We start from the raw sequence: 21,342 nt of genomic DNA, 5'->3' as shown, positions 1-21,342 counted from the left end.
TGAACTTTTTTCTCATTCGGGAGACTTATTGTAATGAATAAAACAGTCACAACCAAACGTTTACTGACCTATTGCATCATTTTTCTTCCACTGCAGAGGGTGAAACTGCAGTGAGGGGGGGCTTTGAGCACACCAAACGTATGCTTTACTACTAGCAAGGTACTGCAACTTTACCACGGCGAGTAGTCACTCCGAACCCCACGTATAAAAGGATTCAGGGCTAAACCCGTGCTAAAGCTCCCCGAAGGGCAGGCGGGCCGGGGAGGCGGGCTGGACCCGGCCCGCCTTGAAGGCGGGGTGTGCCGGGGGCGGGCTCGGTCCGTGCCGGCGGGCAGCAGCGGCGGCCGGCGCTCGGCAGCCGGAGTTGCAGCAGTCCGCGGGCAGGGAGCGCCCGCCGCCGCTATGGCCCACTCGGTGGTCCTGCGTGGCCCTTCGCCCTGGGGCTTTCGTTTGGTGGGCGGTAAAGATTTCAGCGCCCCGCTGACCATCTCCAGGGTGAGCTCGGAGGGGGAGCGGAGCGGAGCGGGGACCGGCCGCAGGTGATGGGTGGCGGGCGGGCGGTACCCGGCGGCGGGCGGGCTCTGCCCGGGCCCGGCGGGTGGCGGCGCTTGGGCTCTGTTGAGCCCCAAATTGTTCTATAGACACTCAATACACCCCAGTAAGTGTTTCCCTCTGAGCTTCGCACTGTTTCAGCTGCTTTTCCCAGTGTTAGAGCATTCTCCATGCTTTATTTTTTTGGATGTTAATTCATAAGGATTCTGCTTTCAAAGTTTTTAGTGTTCACAGGGTTTGGATTTGTGCCCTGGACTGAGTTCACAGGCTGTTGGGGTTTTAAAAGAAGGCATGAGTTAAGTCAGAAAGAAGTTTCTCTATGCAGGCTGCAGTGTTCTGGGGTCTACGTGGGCTGGTAATAATTACTGTGTAAGTGTACTCACACTTGTGTTTGACCTCGCAAATGTGTATTCTGGAAAATTCTTTGCTAAGACGCCACAGATAGCTTGAAATAGGCTTTGTGTGTAGACATACGTGAAAACAAACCATCCCCCATGCAGGAAGGCTCGCGGCGAGGCGGTGTGATGGGCTGTGTGATGGATGAGGTGCTGTGTGTGAGCTGGGCACTCTGCTTTGGGCACTCACGTTTCCTTGGCCGTGCAGCTGCCCCGGGAAGGGCTGGGTGCCCTGAGCTGCTTTGCCTTCCCGGCATGTCGGGCTCTGTAGCATTGCCGAGCTCCCCTGGGCAGCTGCTGCTGAATTTCTGGAACAAACACTGAGTGCATTTGAAAGGAGCTGTAACTTTAAAATACTGTTGTAATGCACACAAGCTGTTTGCCGTCTTTTCATTCATCTACCAAAGCTGTGACAGAAAAGAGAAAACGTGTATCTTGAGCTTCGAATAAATAATCGCGGAAGACGGCGTGTTTTAAAGAGATTTAGTTTGTCTTTGAGTTCAAACATGTCTATTGCATGGCTTTGTTTCTGTTTTTACTTTGGCCTGTCCCTTTCCAGCTCCAGAGAGGGCTGTTTTGGAGGAGTAACAGGAGGAGATGGATGGAGGAGAGGGAAGGCCAGGGTGGTGCAGGCTGTGCAGCACAGTGGGCAGGTGTCCACACAGCTGGGGTAATGTGCTGTGACAAGGGACACTCGGCTTTAGGGGTTCAGCCTGAACCTCCTGGACATGGAGAGTTCTGTTTCTCCCCCGGTAATATGGGATGTATCAAAAATCACTTCCCAGCAATTGTAGCAATGTTCTTGTTGTAGAAGTGAACATCTGAACTTAGTAGAAGGAGCCAGTTTTCTGGTTACTTTGAAAAAAAAAAAACTGGCTTAATATTAAACAGGAAAAACATAAGTCTGCTTCTGCCTAGATAGGTGGCTTGCCAAATTTCTTATTTGATTCAGCAAACCTGGGAGGTGTGAGGAGGATGATTCTCCTCAGGCCAGTCTTGCTGTAGATCACCAGGAGTTGTAATGCAAGAAGCAGATGTAGGGTGTTATTCCTTTTGGCAACCTTTTAAATTGGATCCTTTTTAAATTCTGTTCCCACCGAGGAGTGGGCTGATGCTCTGATGTGCTGTACTCTAACGCCTGCTCCCAGAGCATGGTAAACAAATCACTAGGATGTAAATAGAGATGTAGGGTGCTCTGCTTGGGCTCTAGTCTCTAGACACAAGAAAAGACCTCGCTTGCTTTGCAAATAGTGCCTGAGAATGTTAAAGCTGGGGAAGAATTGTCTTCTGCTGCAGCTCCTGGCTATGGGGGTGCAGGAAGGATCTGCTGGAGGGCTCCCTGGGGAGCCTGGGCTTTGCTTGGTGGTGGGTCTGTGCAACCCTACTACTGTGCAGAAGACTGATCGTGGCTGTTGTGATGCTATATTCCCTTTTATTCTGCAATTGTCCAGGAAATCAGTTCTTTCTGGCTTTAAATCTTGGCAAGGGGGCTGGGGGGCTTCCCGTCTCCAGGATTGAGAAGCCTCCATCCCCTTTGCCCAGCCTGGCTCATGGCACGAGATTCTTGCTAATTGTAGAGGCTTTTGGCTGACTTCTGCTTCCTTTCAAAGTGCCTTTCTTCTTTAATTTCAGTTTTATTTGTTTCATACTAAAATGCCATTTAATTACAAACATCTTTGGAAAAGCAGAAATTCTGCTGGGAGGCAGGACCACACTCTGATTCCCACATCCAGCTGTGGGCCCAAGATGCCAACATGTTCTGGTGTGCAGGGCTGCCTGAGGGATGTGGGATTTCTGTGTCCCTGTGCTTGGCCCAAAGGGGGCTGGGGATCAAAGTGTCACAAGGTGTTTGGGCTGTACAGCCCTGCAAGCATCCTACCTGGACTGGTTATGTTGAGAAATCAGGTTGCAGTTTGGGATTTGAGGCATCCAAGGGCACCCACATTCAGCTCTGGGTGCTGGAGGCTGGAAATAATGAAAGGAGCTGCCAGGGTGAGCTGAGGAAGAGGCACAGTGGTGCAGGGCAGAGAGGTGTCAGGCAGGGGACAAAGCTGAAGTTGGTCCACAAAAGTGTCTTGTGATAATATTGTCAAGAGACAAATGACAATATATGGATTTGGTAGCATGGAACATGACAATGACCCTGTCCTGCTTTGGAACAGAACTTGACTTGCTCACAAGGGTTACTTTGGCCTTTGGCCTCTGTGAGGTGGCTGTGTCTGTGGTGCTGGTGGTATTCAGTCTGTCCCTTGTAGCTGTCTCAAATAGGCTCATGACATTAAGCAATGGTCTTTTTCTCTTGAAAACAGGTCACTTCCCTCTGTGATTTGATAAGTCTTAAGTGACAAGGGGTAAGGATCTGATTGCTCTGCTGAGCAGCTGATGCTGAACTCTGCCCTGGAGAGGTCAGGGCTCCAAGTGGGGTGTTGAGTTCCTTGGTATTAAAGATAAATGCAAATCCAGAAGGGCATGCTTAGTGCATCTCTCTCATGCAGTCACATGAAAAGTTAGGTGTGCTATAGCTACCCTTTTATCTCCTGTTTCTTCCTGTATATTCAGGGGGACCCATGTTAGCAGGGCTGGAGTTTGCTGGGCTGGTTTGGGGGCACGCAGCCCTGGAGGGTGATACTGGTCTGTTTTCAGCACAGTGCTGGGGGGGATTTGTAGCCCCAGGCTATGCTCTTGGGGGGAACACAGTTTGTTTTATACCCAGTGTTACAGCAAGCTAACATTAGGTGTAGGACATCACATCATTAATGGTTACCCCTCCTAATGATATTTATGTGGTTAGGAGATGATCCAAAAGATCTGCTTTGAGTTGACCTTAATGACATGACAGAAAGTGGTTTTAAGATTAATTAAATTTCTAGTAGCTGCTTTTCCTTGGTGGAGCAGGCTAATACTGGGTGCTGTGTTTGCCCTCTGTGGGACAGGGGGTTCCCTGTGGCTCTTACTCCAGTGACAACATTCCTTTTGACCAGCAGCCATGGCTCAGGAGCAGGAATGGAATAACTCACTTGGCCATTCTCAGTGTTGTGCTTGTAACCACATCAGTGAGTGCTGTGGCTCTGTGTGGGATCACAGTTGATCTACCCCTTGCCTGGGATTAAAAGATAATCAGTCATTAGCGTAACTAGAGGAGCTGAATGCATTTAATCACTTGAACTTGCTTGTCCTGCTCCTGGAGCAGCTGATGTCATCATCTGCCCAGTTCTGCCCGTGTTAATCCATGCACTTGCTGTTTTTGAAATCATAGATAAACTACTTGGATAAACAGATAATTGACAAACGGACCAATTCCAGTATTTTTTGAATGAGATTTTAGTACAATTTTTCCTTTATCTGCTGGTTTCAACATTAATTTACCCACTGGTCTCTAGTGGAGCAGCAAAAATGCAAGTTTCAGCATTGGCTGGGAACTGTAACACAAGAAGGATGAGAAATAATTGGTCTGCAATCCATTATCCAGGTATTGTTTGAGTTAAGGTTGACTTTTAAACTTAAGCAGCTTTCACATTTGAGCAGAGACGTGTCCTGTTAAAGGTTAGGATACTCGAGAAAGAATTCTGCTGAGGAAGGAATTCCAGTAAAAGTGATTTTGTTGACTCTGACAGGGCAGCCAGCAAATGCCCAAGTCTGTGCTGTGATCCTGTGTGAATGCAGAGAGAACCCACTCAGTGGTGTAATATCTGGGGAGGCCTGGGAGGTTTGTTCTTGTGTGGGTGGGGATGGCTGAGATGGAAGGGGCTCCCCAGAGCTAGGCTGGGAGTAACAGGTTTGGTTACCCCAGGAACTCCACATGTGTCGGTGTAGAAGGCAAGGATCAGAGGCAGCAGCAAAAGGAACAGGAATTTTGTCTCTGAGACAAGTAAGGAGGATTTTAATTTCCATAAGGCTTTTTTTTTTTTTCTTTTGGTTTCACATAATTCTTATGTATTTGATAGTTTATTAGATGGAAATTATGCACTCTCTGTTCAGAGCTCCCAAATGGACTGAAGAAACCACTCTGCGGTGCTGAATCCCAAAACTACGGCCCCACCTGATTTCTGCTGACTTTTGGTGGGTTTGCTGCCTGTGTAGAGCTGAGTGATGAAAGCTGTCCCTCAGTTGGTTGCATAGTAAAGTTGTTACAGTATTTCAAGTGGGAGGATTATTTCAAGTGGAAGGAAATACTTTTGCTAGTCAGTTTTTGTTTTTCTCATCATTCCTATAAACTCAGGGCCGAGAGGTCTGGGTGTTTAAGTGTGAAGCTGTGCTGGCACAGAGCAGTTAATCTGAGCTACAGATAAGAACTAACAGAAATATGTCACAAATATATTTGCTGCTGAAGTGTTTCTGTCGCTGAGGTTTTGTTTAATAACTGAAAGAGAAGAATAAATGCTCGTGCTGGTTCAGGAGACAGTAATGGTGGAACATACTGGAATGAAAACCTAATACTAATTACCGTAATTAAGCACACTGATAATCCCGAGTGGGAAAGCAGGTGGAAAGAGTGATTCATGTAGATCCATTTAGGCAAGGTCTGACCTTGGGGCAAGTTAACAAAATAAACACAGCACACCAGTGAAAACACACCAGGCTTCTGCCAGGCTGGACAAAGCAGCATAGGTTCATTGTCCCTGGGTATTTGGGATTAGGGGTTTGGGGTTTCTCTTCCTTCCCCATTCTTTTTGTTTTAAATGCTGGTGATGTCAGTCTTCCTTGAAGATTGAAAGATTGCCTGTTGGAACAGGTATTCAAAATTATTTTGTAGAAGTGTGCACTTAAATCCCACTTGATAAAGTGAGTTAAAGAGAACAGTTAGATAACAGGCTTACTAGAACATCCCTGTTGGTGTAAGAAGCATACAGGGGGAATTATGTGCAATTATTCTTTTTGTCCTAAACTTTTTTTTGCTATGTAACACAACAGATGGTTATAATCCCGGTCCTCCTGAAATTGGTAAGTCCTTTAATTTTAATACAAATATGTCATTATGAATTGTGTGGAATTAATGTAGACCAATGCAATTTAATTTCATTTTTGATAGCTCGGGGATGAAATACATGTTGCAGGAAATCCTAGAAGGATCAATATAGTATTTCTAACTGAATTTGTTTTCCAGTTTCTGAGCTCTCAAAATGCATTGACTTGTGGTTCTTGGATACCCAAACACTTAGTAAAAACATTTTTATTTTTTAAGTCATCTGTAACCACAGGTTCTAAAGTGTGAAAGCAAACAGTAGCTCTCTCAAGATCTACCAGTGTTGATAGAAAAGGTTAAAACAAACAAGTTCACAGAAAAATACTCTGCTTGATTTGTTATCAGTGCCAGATGTGTGCCAGAGCAAACCTCCTATCTCACCGAGCTTGTTCATGTAGTGGGTTTGTACACAGCCCCTAACACCCCACTTGCCCCAGGCCCTGGTAGATAAGGTGGTGTTTGGTTTCTACTTCAAAATTTACACAAAAACTTCAAGCAAACACAGGTTTCACTATGTTACTTGAGCAAGAGCAAAGATGTCAAGCCACAGTGTGGCTTTTGAGGAACTTTTACAGCCAGGAGAAGCCCAAAACACAGAAAACACAGCTCTATTAAAAAAAAAAAAATAAGAGCGCTGTTCAAGAGAATTTCAGCCAATGAGTTTTCCAAACACCATAAAGATGCCTCACAGCCACACTCAATCCTTCTTGACAATCAGAGCAACTTGCATTCACACCCATTAAGCCTTAAGTAGTTTTACAGGTTGTGTGGATTGATAGCAGATTATGTGGCAATGACATTTTACAGCCCGAGCTTCAGAAAACAAAATATACCAGAATAAAGATTATTTAAAGTTGTTATTCTTTAATTATTAGATATGGGCAGTGCTAAAAGAGAAGCGGTCTTGAGCAGTTGACTCCAGGACTGGTTGATAACAGCAGAGGAGATTGTCAGAGGGGAGGTTTGCAGGGTGCTGACACTGCTCTGAATGCTGTTGTTTACCACAAGCAACACAACACTTCAGAAACCTTTAGCATGCGTAAAGGTTCTGGTCCAAAAGACCAAACCCTGCAAAATACGTGACATCCACCATTAAAGCAGCTGTGTAGCAAAGCTGCAAATCCCTGCACTCTGTGATGAACACCTGAGTGTGCTGCAAGAATGGAACTTCAGGTATGCTCACCAACTGGATTAAACTTTTTATGTTGAAGAATTTTTTTCCTCTTTGGAGATCACTCTGTGTACATTTTCCTTTTGATAGGAAGGAAAGTGTCAGCCTGCCTTCCTGGCCAAGAGGCAGATGGTTTGGAAGGCAAACTCTAAGCAGCTCCTCCATGTCTTCTGCACAGCACTTAAGGCTTGCTGCTGAGAAGGGCTCGAGAAGCCCTGCTGCTTATTGGGGGGTGTCCGAGGGGGAAGACTTCACTGAAGAGCTGGCTTCTAAACCCCTGAAGGAGATGAAGCAATTCTGGCCATAAACACTTTTTGTGGTGCTGCTCAGTATGGTTTGTGCAGAGGTGCAGTACCCGGGGGACTGCAGTGGTGCTCCAAGCACACCCACACCAAGGGCTCACTGCTGTCCCCAGGGCAGCTGTCCCTCCCTGGCCTTGTTCCCGAGCAAGGCAAAGTAAACATAGAGCAGATTGAAGTGTAGTAGCAGCCATATTCCTCAATTGGGCTTTTCTGTGCAGAATCTTTAACTTGTCTTTGGAGGAGGGAGTAAGGGGCTCCTGGTGGCTGTGACTGTGGAGAGTGCTGCCAGAGCTGCCTGCCTTGGGCTGAGCAAGAGAGCTGCTGACAAGATACACCAGATCATCCTTGTTGATCCCTTCCTTGTTTTTCTCAATACACATTTTGAGGTCTGCACATGGGTTAGTGGCTGGGTGCTCTAAAACACATGTCCAATTTCATTGATTCTCAGCCTCTTTGTAGAGAGACCTCATATTTTGGGCTGGGTTAGGATCTACTCTCTGAAACTGTTTCTAAATTTGGATTTGGATCCATTAGTACTTGGATTCAAAAGGATTTTTGACTGTCTTGCCTTTTATAATACTTGTACTCTGATTCTTTCCCTTCTATTGTTTTAAGCTTGTTTTCTTCAGTAGTTAAATGAATTCAGATTGCATGAACAGTGTTCTTCATGTACTGGGCTGTGAGCTTATCTAAATAATGTCTTGATACATCAGACTTTATATAAGCAACTAGAAAAATGCAAATGAATTGGCAAGGAATTCAAGGCAGGATGCTTTGAAAAGCTGAAGAGAATCCCTGTAAAGAATGTTTAAAGGGTTTAGGGAATTTATTTTCATTAGTTAATTGTTTGAATCTTGGTTCTTGTTTAAAAGATGTAGCTATGTAAGATCATTCCCTACCCCATAGCATGGAACAGACAGGCTTTGTTTAAAAGCTGAGAATTTTGTCACACTATCTTGAAAGTGTCTCAAAGACTTTAATCAAGTCCTTTTGATCACAGTTGCAGAACAGAAAATTCCCCCAGCTGTGCCTACAACAAACTACCACTGATTTAAGAGAAGAATGGTGTGGTCTGTGTAGGCTTGTTTGGGATTGCACCTTTTAACCCATTAAATCCTGGCTTTGCTAACTGATGGGATGCATTAGAGTAGCACTTTTTATTAAAAGTGAAGGTGTGGCAGAGATAAAGCTGCCGTCATTATGTAGATGGGAATGGCCTGAATAGGCACCTTATGCTGATTTGGATAAAAAAATTCTGTGAGAATAAAGACTAACTTAATATTTCCCATGGCTGTGCTGAGGCCTTGCAGGCAGTGAGGAGCTGCATCCCTCTTCCTTCAGTCCTGACACAGGTGACTGTAGACGCAGTTTTCTAGGGAAAAGAGTAGAAATAAAAAGGGATTAAGTTAATGTTACAAATTAACCTTTTACTAAACTATTGATTGTTTCAGTTTGTGGTGTTTGCCCAATTCTAAAGTTGACTTGAGCAAAGCTGTTTCTGAGTAGAGCCGTCCTTGCAGTAGGCAGGGCTCCTGTCCCTGTGAGAGCAGGGGGTGCAGGCATGGGGATTCCACCCTGCTTTGAATGCTCTCCCAGCCCTGGCTCCCTTCTGTGGCCAAGCTCCAGAGGAGACAGTAGAACACTGTGTTTCAAGAGCAAAATTCTCTTGGTGCAAATAATCTTGCTTACTAAATTAGATTGCACGGCTCCAACACCAACCAATTTAGGTTAAGCACAAGGCAGTTGCCCCAGTGTACTTTATTTTAATGGCCTGTCACTGTCAGATGCCAGCACTCGGTAAATCCTAGTGATGCTCCAGTGGCCAGATAAGAGAGCTGCTGCTGGCTTTGGGATTATCCCAGTCTGTTTCATAGCATTCAGAATATCCACTTGGCTGGGGAAGGGGGCTCCTGGAGGGTAATTTTCTTAGAGGAGAGTGGAGAGATGGATGATAATCATGGAAAAAGCGGTGGGGAATATGATTGAAAAAAATTCCTTTTAAAAATTGGTTGTATTTATTGAGATAGAGTTCCCTGGTGGATGATGATTTGGCAAAAGGCATAGTGTGGAGGTGATGCTTGCAGTGCTGTCACTGAACCTTCTGTGGTGACTGAAGAGGCAGAGGACAGTGAAAGAAGGGCTGTCCACTGGGAGCTGCTTCTTTAAATTTGTCTTTTTCTTACTGGAACAATAGAGAGGGTTGAGACAGACACCAATATTGGATCTCTGGTATTTTTTGAAGCGCAGTGCTATGTGGAGGACATGGAAAGATGTCACAAATGAGACATATTCTGATGGGATTAGGAAGAATAATATTCTTATTAGAAAAGCGGGGGGGGGGGGAAGTACATTCTGGCTCCCTAGGGGAACAAATCCCTGCAGGACGCACCCTCCACAGGCATGCTGTGTGGGGAGGGGCTGCTCTCTGGGATCTCAAGAGGCTGGAGCTGCTTACCTGGGGCACGTGCTCTGCAAACACCCCCTCGTGCTCTGCTCTACAATGTCATTGCTGGGCAAGTGCTTTGTTTCTTTTAGTCCTTTCTGTTTATAAGCATTCTGAAGCATCTTTCATTTTTTCAGAGGGAGAAGTGAGGAGGCAGCTGCTTGTTTATGTGGAGGGGTTAAACTCAGAGGATTGTTCTTTATTTAATTTTGGGAGAGCAGTAAAGCTGGCAGGCGTGCACACCACATTCTCAGAGCGGAGGCCGTGCTGTGCGTGCACGGCTGCCTTGAGAACACACCAGAGCTTCTATGGGCATAAAAGGAGCTGTGAAAACACAAGTGCCAGTGACCTCCCCAGCACATGAACTGGTTCTGCACATATTTCATGCTTGGTTCCTTCCTGCTGAAAACGTAGCAGTGCTTAGGTGGTGGGTAGCACTGGGATCTGCCTAGCCATCTCATGAAGAGCTTGCCACCAGCTCACTCCAGCCCTGCTATGGTCCCTGATGACAGGTCCACTGCACTGGACCCATTCCTCTGAGTTGCTTTGATTCACTCACAGAACACTTGGGGGAATGGCCTTAAGCTGAAGTAAGAAAGATTTAGATTAGATAAGAGGTAGAAATTATTTCTGTGAGCGTGGTGAGGCATTGGCATAGGTTGCCCAGAGAAGCTGTGGCTGCCCCATCCCTGGAACTGTTCAAGACCAGGTGGGATGGGGCTTGGAGCACCCTGGTCTAGTGGAAGGTGTCCCTGCCCATGGTAGGGGGTTGGAGCAAGATGATCTTTAGGGCCCCTTCCAACCCAAACCATTCTGTGATTCTATAAAACATTCAGCTCTTCTGGATTGCATCCCAGGCTGTGCCTCAGAACCTGCTGAGCACCAGGGATGGCACAAAGGAAGAGGCTGGATGGTACTCCTGGAGCAGGAACATACAGAGAGATGGTTCAGTGCTTCATGAAGTTATGTCTTTGGGAGCTCAGAGCTTAGGCAGGATTCTTGTCTGATTGAAAAATCAAAACCTTTAGGGGAATTGTGATACAAATACTTATGTTTCTTGAAGCCCGTGGTGTTGACTCTCGGTGCTGTACACTTGACTGTTGCTGTCACCCCATGGCACAAGCAGGGATCTTTGGGAGCTACATGGCCTCACAGGGAGCAAGACCCCACTGAGCTGCTGATGGCACGAGGGCTTAGACCACCCCATCCACCCACAGAATTCCCCACCTGAAACACCAGCACTTGTGTGGGGCCCTGCTGCCCTGGGCTTAGCAGGGTGTGAGGGACTGGGCTGGCTCCTTGCTGCTGTGTAACTGCCCTGCCCAAGCTCTTCCCTGGAGAAAAGGACACAAGCAGCCCAAGTCCTGGCAGGCACCTAGCCCAGGCAAGATGAGGTGTGGCACATGCAGGGTGCAGCAGGTGCATGGCACATAACCCACATTAGGCCCTGGTGCGTGAGCTGGGACTTGGCTTCAGGGCACTCTCTGCTGCCTGTGGTGGGTAGCCAGCTCACATCACCCTGAGTTATATATCCATTTGTCTCAGATTGGGCTCTGCTCATTCAGCATTGATTTTTGAAATGGTTTGTTCTTGGCACAGATGGAAAACTTCAAAACCAAATAAAATCTTACCACTGTTTTTCTTAATTATCTCCTGTTTTCAAGCATCAGCTCCTTTGGAGGCCCCTTACAAGAACACAGGGCTGCAGTGACTCGGTGCAGGTTTTCTCTGCAATGTTTTTAACTTCATAATGTATCTGATTACTCTCAGATTCGTGTTGCTTCCTTGATGTCCACACACTGTGGTTCTGGCTCAGGGCAGACCTGAGGGCTCTCTGGAGAGAGGCACAAGTGAGTGCCTCAGATACAAGCTCCATCCCAATGCCTCCATGCACTGCTGGGCTCCAATGTCATACAACCACAGAATGCTTCATGGGAAAAGATTTTTAAGACCATCGAGTCCACCTATTAACCCAGCACTGCTGAGGTCACCACGAAACCATGTCCAAAGCGGGTAGAACCCCTGCACTAGGGTTCAGGCACAGCACCGACCCATAACCAGACTTGTCAGGCTTTCTGTGGAGTGTTTGGTGTCAATGGCTTTGCACAGCTGTGGGTTAGGAGACCTTAGTCTACAGTATTTTAAATATTATTCACTAAAATACAAACTTTGGGCCTGACAGACATTACAATAATGATTCCCAAGCTGTTGAGACACCGATGCTGTATTTCAAATGAATTCTTGAAGTACAGCTCCATTTCAAACCCTGAGTCATCTCCACAGCTAGCATAAAATGCTAGCATGAAAATACTGCCAAAATAATTTGAAATAAAGCAGAAGCTTAAAATAGGAAACAGCTAAAAGTCCCATTTGTGAACAGCTTATTCTTCAAGGAAGCTACAACATGGTTAAGATCAGTACAGGTGGAAAAAATCCATCAGACATCTAGACAGCAATGAATAGACAAGAACAAAATACAGCTGTCCTGGGTCAAGCTGAAGGTCTGTTGGTCTAAAAGCCTGCTGGCAGCCAGAGCTGAGGGATGAACACTGAGGGAAGCAGATAACAGCAGGCAAGAGCATGGAGGTGCTTCCTTGGAGCTGCTGGTTGAGCTTTAGGTTGTCTTTCTGATGAGTCTGGCAGCTTCTGTGGCTGTAAAAGGACCCTAATGCCCTGTGAATAGATACAGGGGTCAAAAAACCCCTAACACTGCCAAGGGAAAATAATCCTGTCCTGGCTTGAAATGTCCTGTGTCAGAGCTAATGTGTGTGGAGCTGAAAGACATCTCCTGTTGTTTGCCCTCAGCTGAGTCATAGGGCAGCCCTGAGCAGTTGGCCTGGGCGGGTTTGTTAGAGCCAAACAGCCAAATAGCTGAAACTATTGAAGGGCAAGTGGCAAATACTGATTTACTCTGACAGTGCAACAAAAGCTGTAACTTGGCCTGCCAGTTCTACTTAACTGTCAGAAGTGGTTTGGAGCTTCTCAAACACCTTCAGGTTCGTGTTTCAGCAGTGCCAGTAGCTGTGGTCCTGCAGGGAGCAGTGCAGCAGGCCCGTGTTACACTGGGGCTGTTCTGCTTCCCACCAGGGATAGCTCTAGAGCAGCCCACAGGGACTGCTGTGGTAAGACTAAATCCTCTTCTAATTCCCTACAAAAATAGAACAAATTGTCCCTGGAAGTGTTGAAGGCCAGGTTGGATGGGGCTTGGAGCAACCTGGGTGGAAGGTGCTTCTGTGTTGGAACAAGATGATCTTTAAGGTGATCTTTAATCCTACAAGCCATTGTAGGATTATATGAAATCAAGATGAAAGCTGGGATGTGCATGTGCATGCCCCCTTTCTAAAAGAACCACCTGTTTAATGCTGACCTGTGGCTGGGGGGCTTCTGGGCACTGGGGAACTGCCCCACTCAGTCTGACTGTCTGAAAAGCTATGCCTGGTCTGTCTGGTTGCTGTTCTGCACCGCTGTAAGCCAAGGGGAGGTGGTGGGTAGAGCAGCGCTCCTGGAAATCCAGTGTTGTCTGGACCCACCACCTGAGACAGGGAATTATGTCTGTGTAAACCAAGAGTAAACAGAATGAAAGCACCAGCTTGCTTTAATGCAGTGACACGTGAATAACCAAAAGTCAGGCTTGCCGTAACTTCTCAGTTGATAAAATGTGTTTGGTTAGGAGATGCTGTGAATAAACTGAAGAGGAAATTAGAGGGAAAACACATAGCACAGAGTTTAACCAGACAGGTTTACCTGTTCTGAATATGCCTTGCGTCATTCTATATTACTGTAAAAATTAAAACCACATTTAGAATGATGTAAATGAAATGGTAATTTCCGAAGAACCTCTTTTATGGGCTAAAGGATTGGTCTTGTTGCTGACCACAAACTGTACCTGGACCTGTCATTAGTTCCTCAGGAAAGAAATTAGAAGTTTTATAAGGTTCTGGCACTCTGACAAAACCAGCAGGAAAGAAATGTGGAGGCTTAAAGAGCTGTGTGATATTTATAGAATAAAATCATGGAATCGTATAGGATGGAAATGATCTTAAAGTTCCTTGATTCCAGCTGTTACCTCACCACTGCCAAAGCTACCACTAAACCATGTTCCCAAGTGCCATATCTGCTAAATCCCTCTGGAGCTGGTGACCACGCAAGGCTAGAAAGAGACAAGTCATTTGGATGTCAGTCCAGAAAATGTGATGTCAAACATGACCTCTCCTCAGGCAGCAGTCAGGGGGATGGTGGTTAACCAGACAGGAGGCTTTCATGTGCTACTTAGGGACTGACTCTTGCGTCATCATGAAAGGTCTGCAAGCCAGAGGTGTGTGGAGCATCTGGAAAGAGTGTATTGCATTCATTTTAAGGAAGAGACAAATGTGAAGAGGGGACCTGGTCACACAGTGGTTGGAGTTGATTGAAATTCCTCATTTCAAAGAGTGTTGTTGTAGGGGATGGCCCTTGGAGACCTGGGGCTTACCTGAGAGCGCTGACATCCAAGCTCAGGTGGGTGACGTTGGTGTAGAGAAAACACATATTCTCCAGAAATAACTGTTCCCTTTACCTGCATCTTATTCCAAGAAACTGACTTCTTTTTAAAGAAACCCAGCATTCTTTTAAGTAACCCTTTTCTTTTTTTCCCAGATTAACCCTGGCAGTAAAGCAGCCATGGCAGATTTGTGCCCAGGAGACATTATTCTGGCAATTAACGGAGAGAACACGGACAACATGACACATCTAGAAGCTCAAAACAAGATCAAAGCATGTGTGGACCAGCTGCTGCTCTCTGTGAACAGGTTGGTTCTCTCTGATGTGCTCTTGTGTCAGTTTTGCTCAGAGAGCTTTTGGCTGGCCCTGGAGCAGATGTGCTCTCAGGCTGGGTTCTTGGAGCATCCCCATGGTCTGGGTAATTGTTCTGTGTTTTCAAAAACAGTGAAACAAAATGATTTTTAATAGTTCACTGGTAGAAAAAGTGGGTTCAGTTCATTTTTACATGTAGATTATCATTTGTACCTTGTAAGGCTTGTCCAGGCTGTGGCCTGACTTGAGTCTTTGTGGTTGTGTCAACTCAAGCAAGAACAGCATGGGAATCAAAATGTCCTTTGGACAAACCCTTTCATCTCATTAACATCCGCCCATTGTTTTAAGCATCTGTTCAATAAAAAAAAAAAACATTTGAAGGTCCTGCCAAATTAGCTTTTTAGGATATTTCAAAGCAAAATGAAGGTATGAGTTTGGTATTGGTGTTTTTGGTTTGGTTGTTTTTTTTTTTTTTTTAGTTGGGGTGTTGTGTGTGTGTGTTGTGGGTTTTTTGTTTGGTTGGTTTCATTGTCTTGGTCTTTTTTTGATTTCTATTGGAATTAATTTTATAACAAAATCACAAATTACCCAAGCAAAATGAGTGCTCCTTATAAGGTTCACAAATGGCTAATACTATCTGGCATAAGTTTAAATAAGAGGATACAGTTTTCCACTTCAGATTAAAGAGGCATTTCCTGATATAAAGAGCTATCATTTACTGTTTATACTTTTCTTGGAAAACCATGTAGTTCTGACTGGATGCCTGGGCAGTGGGGAAGGAGCGCTGCCATAAATGGAGCAAACCCTCAGTGATTCCTCGTGGTTCCTCAGACAGGCATCTCTGAGCTGCCTGGCTAAAGCAAAGTCCTCTGAGCTCAGCCCATGGTGTACAGATGATGTGGCTTCAGTATTACAAAAGAAGGAAAGAAGGAAAGCGAGCAAAACCCCTCCACACAGGTGGAATTTCTCACAGCCAAGGAGGGCAGTTGTTTTGCTTTCCATCTGGAGCAGTTTTAGGGAGACTAGGTGATCTTCTACCCCCAGGAGGACCTGTGCCCAGGGCAGGACCAGGGTTCCCTTCCTGACTGTCTGCAGGCTACTGGAGCTGTCCTTGGGAGAGGTGAAAGTCCTTGTGTAGTGACAGGAGGTTTTGGTGAGCCACCAGCTGCTGGGGTGGTGTGGCAGCAGAGCAGCTTCACTGGGAGTTAGAGCCATGTTTTGCTGAAAGCAGCTTTCACCTGCAGCATGGCAGTGTTTATTCTCATGGATGAGGGTTTCTCCTGTGTGAATTGATGGACTGAATTCCCGCCTTTACACTTCATTTTAGCCACTGATATCAACTGGTGTTTGTTTCTTGGATCAGATTGGACCCTTGAATATCTCTGTGCAGGTGCATCTCCTCTCCCAGGTGGTGATTCCTGCGCAGGGCAGAGGTTGTGGTCACAGTGCTCTCACAGCAGTGTTGGTATGTGCCTTGTTGGGGTTAGGGACGGTCTGGCTGCTTGGTTTCCCTTTCCATGGTCATTCGTGACCTCAGGGTGATCTGAAAGATGCTGTGTGGAGGGTCTGTGGCTTCAGGTTGTTTTTTCCCAACTGTACCCAGCAAGGTGTGGATATTTTTAACAGTGAGACTTTGTGGTGTGTCCAGAGGAGGTGAATTTGCTAACAGAGATGTTGCTGGCTCACAGCCTTTCAGTGGTGCAGGGTTTGTGGGCAACATGGTTGGTCTTCGCTAAGCAGTAGGATTGCAATGGTTTTGTCAGGCCTTAAAGTCTTCATAAACACAGATTTTAAAGACTTTTGTATCTCATAGGCAAAAATAAATGCTCAGGGCTCTGCAAGGCAGGAACAGATGGTGAGGTGAGGAGCTGTTCAGCTTGGGGTGGCTCCTCTTGGAGATCACACTGTTGGGTCAGTTTGGTGGCTTCTCCAAGGGCAGAACTCACCTTGGCTGTGCCCAGAGATGTCCATGAGAGTGGCATTTCTCTTGACAGGAAGAACTGAGTAGTTTGTTTTTTTCTGCAGCAGGGACAGCAGCTCCAGTGATGAGCTATTAGGTCTATTTTTAGTTTGGCCCAAAGTGGGTGCACAGTGACTTGGTTCTTGGATTTCTCTCCTGTCTCCCAAGTGGCCTGTTGGATCCTGTTGCCCAGCTGTTAGTCATTGATGGAAGCACATCTGGCATTCACTCTAGGTGTGAGTGGATCCCTGCTCCAGGATCTGCCTCCTAGAACGTGGGGTGACCTGGTCCTGCTCAGGGAGCCATGTCCTGGGGCAGTAATGAGGGGTTTTGTTGGTTTGTGTGCATGTCCAGCCGCTGCTGTTTGTCACAGCTGTGGATCAACACCCTGGACCCTGCTCTGAGACTGAGCTTCAAGAAAGCTCTGCCTGTGGTGGTGTGGATTAGTATCTGTTCCTTTGGGCAGAGGTTGCTCTTCAAGTAACATCTTTTCTGCACACTGCCTTCAACAAAATACAGTTTGCAAGCCAACACAAGAAGATTTATTTTTAAATGCGATTGTCTGAAATACATTTGAAATAAGAAGCCTGTTTGTTGCATGTCTTTAGTGAAGAACTGTTTTGTCAAAGCAGGCTTCCTCCAGCCAGGCATGAGTGAAGGGGAGGGCAGGGAGCTGTGCAGTGCTTCCATCCCCCTGGTGCCCTCTGGACTGATTCATTCCGTGCCCTTTCTCCATCAACCCTTGACATTATGTGCTACTGAGATAAAGAACAAGATGGGTTTTGTTTTCAGACTCTGGTCAGTAAATGCCCTTAGACTAGGAAGTTCAGTAGGAAAGTCAGAATGTGGGGAAAACAAGAAGGGGGAGATACTGAGTGGCCTGACCAAGACCAAGTATCATGCATCAAATAAAGGCAGCCATAAAATTGGGTTGGAGCTGTGTTTTGTTGAAATCACTGCTTGCAAGGACCTTGGGTGTGGGATGGGAGCCCTCATGGCATCGCTGTTCCTGCTGACACAGACTGCCAGGAAACCCTTGGCAGCACTGTCCAGACCTGCCCATCTGTGCCAGAGGGCCAGGGCGAGCCCCACAGCTTTTTCTGAACCTTTTGTCGTCTGCCAGGGAGGATGAAGGCTTGTGCTGCAGCTTTCCTGAACAAACTGGCCCTATGCCCACATTGGGAAAACTGCTGGTGAGGGGATGTCACAGGTTTTTAAGCATGTTGGGCTCCATGGCTCCCCTGTGCCCCTGGAGCCCGCAGTCAGTGTTGGGATCTGTGAAGCTGCCCCTGCTCTCAGGCTGGACTAGCAGACATTTCCTTTTTTTCAAATCTCTTTGTCCTTTATCAAGGACAAATCTCTTGAGGGGGTTTTACTTCTTTCTTCACACCCTCCATTTTCTACCTCCTTTCATGGCCAGACCCCTGACCTCCCTGAAGTTAGTGGGTGTTTTGTCCCTGGATTTTTTTGGATCCTGCTTTTCCCCAACATGTAGCAAGTCTGTCTTTGGGCAGTGAGGCTGTGAAAGGCAAAGCAGCACAGTGGCCTCACTGTTCTGAAACAAAGTGGTTGAAAATCCTCATTGGTTTACGAAAGGAGTTGATTTATGTAACTGATGCCTATGTGGGCACTGATGTAAGATGTGAGGAATTACTTGGGCACTCCTGGAACAAGAGCTGGATGTTCAGGCTGTGGTTAATGGCTCCAAAATGGGAGGCCAGGAGTTCCCATGGGCTTAGTGAGGCCATGGGGAAGGCAATGATGGTGCTGATTAAGATTTAGTGGGATAGTTCAGGCTGCTCTGGTGATAAATTAGGCAGCTGTTCCATCATCATCTTCCCAGCTGTTGAATCTCAAGCCAAAGCAGCATGAGATGTACTTTGCCTGCCTTAGTGCAGGAAGGGTCAGGCCAGTTATGTGGCAGCTGGTTGGAGAAAGATCCGGGGTGTTGAGCAGCCCCATGAACTATTACTCACAAACACCTGGTAAAACTTGTTCTTTTTACTCACTGTGAAGTTGCTTCCAAGTTACACAACAAATTCCTTAAGAGGCAAGAAGTGTGTTAGTGTGTTGTGCCAGTGGAGGTTTCAATTGGCTGTTAGGGAAAATTTCTTTGCTGAAAGGGTTTTCAAGCCCAGGGACCTCGTATCCCTGGAGGGGTTTAAAAGTCATGTGGATGTGGCACTTGGGGACATGGTTTAGTGGTGGGCTTGGCAATGCCAGGGTAACAGTGGGGCTTGATGGTCTAAGAGGGCTTTTTCAGCTTTCACACTTTATGATTTCCAGTCCAATCTGATTCCAGCCCTTTCTTTTGGTGACAGGGCCAGGTGGGTGCTGGACAACTGGGAGCATCTGCCTGGCCCCAGGTGCAGCCAAGAACCCCAGGGTGGTTGAGTTGAGTTTATTTCCTAACTATGGTGTGAAAGAATAAATCCTCAAAGGTTCAGCTTTAATTCTCCTATCTAAACTAAATCCTGGAAGCAGTTTCTTCCCCCTTGCTTTGGTCTGTATGTCACTGCTGAGTCTGATTGGAGAATTGACTATGAAGATTCTCTGTCTGTTCCTGCTCTGTGTAAAGAGATGGAGTTTCTCTGAAAGTTTCTGTGTAAGAAAGCCCAGTAATGAATCTGCTGGACATGTAGCCCCAAAAGAACCTGGAACCTCACGTAGTTTATGTTCCTCCCATCCCCCCCAGTTCCTGGGGATTTTATTGGGGTCTGTTAGCTGTAAGCAGCACAGGCAAGCTGCTGGAAGATGGGAAGGATGACAATGTATGTTCTCAAGTTTCCAGTAAAAGTACAACTGAAAAAGTGAATCACAGCTTCCCCTCTGGACTCCTTGAAGACTAATAGAGAGGAAACCCGGCAGCTTTCCAGAGCAATACACAATGGTTTCAGCTGAGAGGAATGAAGGAGGAGAAATCCTACAGCTTCTTCACATTGACTGAATGAGCTGTGTCCTTTGGGGTGCTGAGCAGAGCTCAGCTCCCATGCTGCTCATCTGCCTTGCAGAGGACGGATCCAACACCTCATGGGTATTGTGGTGAGGTGCACAAGCCTGGGAAGTTTGAAGCATCAGCTGTAGCTTCTTCTGGACCAAGTTCAGCTTCTAGAAGGCTGATGGCCATATCAGTGGTAACAATCAGCTGTGAGCACAATGATGTGCCAGGTGGGAGGTGAAGAGCAGTCAGGAGATGAGCAGGACCCTGGAGTCACCTCCCAGAGAAAGGAGGCAAAATACAGCAACATGATTATTCTGATGGTTTGTGGCTGCATGGTAACAGCAGTGACCTGGATCCAGGTTGGCACTTCCCCAAGTGATAAATGCTAATTTTTAGGGGATGGAGAAATTAGAAATTTGGTAAGACACAGGAATTCTTGCAACTTAAAAGCAGCTTTACAAATGTTGAGAGTGAGACTTGCAGATCACTACCAGGTGAAAAAACATTCTGGTAAAATATGTGAGCGTATGCAAGTAATCCTTCAAGAATGACTGAAACTTTTAGAAAGCAAATGGTGGGATAAATGGGTGTCTGCAACTTCAGGTTTTTTTTGTGATGTCCTGTTTATGGGTCCATTTCCTACAAAGCCCTGTGTGGAAGGCCTTGCACTAACCTAGGTCAAGTTATTTTTCTTGGGATTGTCCTAGATGCCATTAAGAGAGCAGAGTGGTGTAAGTGCAGGGTAATGATTTCCACAGAGCTGCCTTTAATCCCCTATAGCACATCTGAGAACACTTTTCCTGTCCTTGAGCTGTAAATTAAACAACTCGGAACATTTGAGTGATGCCTGATCTGTTGTTGTGACGTATGAGAAATGTGCTGGGTTTTTGCTGTTGCCTGAACACAAAGCTCTGACTGTTGGTAGGGTGAACCTGCTGCTGGAGGGTGTCTCAGGGTTACTCTGCTGGCCCCCAAGTCCCCACTGCTCTGAGGCTTGTTCTGGGGGTAGAGGGACCCCTGTGCTGCCAGTCCTGCTGGGGATGTGGGCATGGGATGTTCCTGGCAGCCAGGATTGGGGCATGAGCTCCAAGCATCAGCCTCTCCTACAGTACCCTCCTACAGTAGCTGCCTGTGGGATTGTTCTCTCAGGCAGAGTAATCTCTTAATTATTTAGGATTACTTCAGATTACATGGTATTTTGCTGTTCCCAGGGAAAAGAGCGGTTCTCCCTGTGTAAGCATAAATGCTCATTACACTTACATCTTGACTTTCTTCTGGGAGGCTGGTGGTTCTCCCATTCACCTTAGCTTTGCCTTTCAAAGTGCCAAGTGGAGCCCAGGTTGTGCTGTATCAGCTTGTTTCAATGTAGTTCAGGTGGAAGCTGGGGCTGATGTGAGCCTGGCTTTGTTCAGACTGTTGCTGGAAGCTGTCAGAGTTGGTCTCAGTTATACCAAGAACTTCTTGTCACTCTGCAGAGCTGATGGTGAAGCCTTGAGTTTAATCATTAAAGCATTAACCATGAATGGACTTCTCCATGTAAACTGAAGTCTGTCCATGTCTGTCATTAAGTGTAAATATACCCATGATGACTTTTAGAAAGCACAGGATTATCTGCTTTCTGGTCAGACAGTGTGATCTCTGTCAGGGATTTGGAGAACTGGGAAGTGCTGGCAGTACTGGTGACTGAATGCCATACCTGCACACAGAATGAATTTACTGCAATTGCTCTTATCTTCTGCAATCAGAATCACTTGCTGAAGCTCTGTTCTTATTTACTGGCAGGTTGAAGTCTTTGGGGGTGCTTTAAGCTGTGTTTGTTTGGCA

At 46.3% G+C, this 21,342-nt stretch overlaps 1 protein-coding gene across 1 annotated transcript in view; it reads left to right on the top strand.

Annotated features, from left to right (window-relative positions):
• The first annotated feature begins 362 nt into the window (after positions 1-362).
• The window catches only part of PDLIM4 (PDZ and LIM domain 4), a 45,917-nt gene continuing 24,937 nt past the window's right edge, over positions 363-21,342 (top strand). Inside the window, exons 1-2 of the mRNA XM_053956883.1 lie at positions 363-495; positions 14,462-14,613. Of these exons, the coding sequence (XP_053812858.1) occupies positions 403-495; positions 14,462-14,613 (245 nt within the window). The 5' untranslated portion in view covers positions 363-402. The remainder of the gene's footprint in view (positions 496-14,461; positions 14,614-21,342) is intronic.

Source organism: Vidua chalybeata, chromosome 15, assembly GCF_026979565.1.
Source record: "Vidua chalybeata isolate OUT-0048 chromosome 15, bVidCha1 merged haplotype, whole genome shotgun sequence".
NCBI classification, from domain to species: domain Eukaryota; kingdom Metazoa; phylum Chordata; class Aves; order Passeriformes; family Viduidae; genus Vidua; species Vidua chalybeata.
Note: the sequence above shows the minus strand (reverse complement) of the source record. Positions and strands in the feature narration are given on the sequence as shown.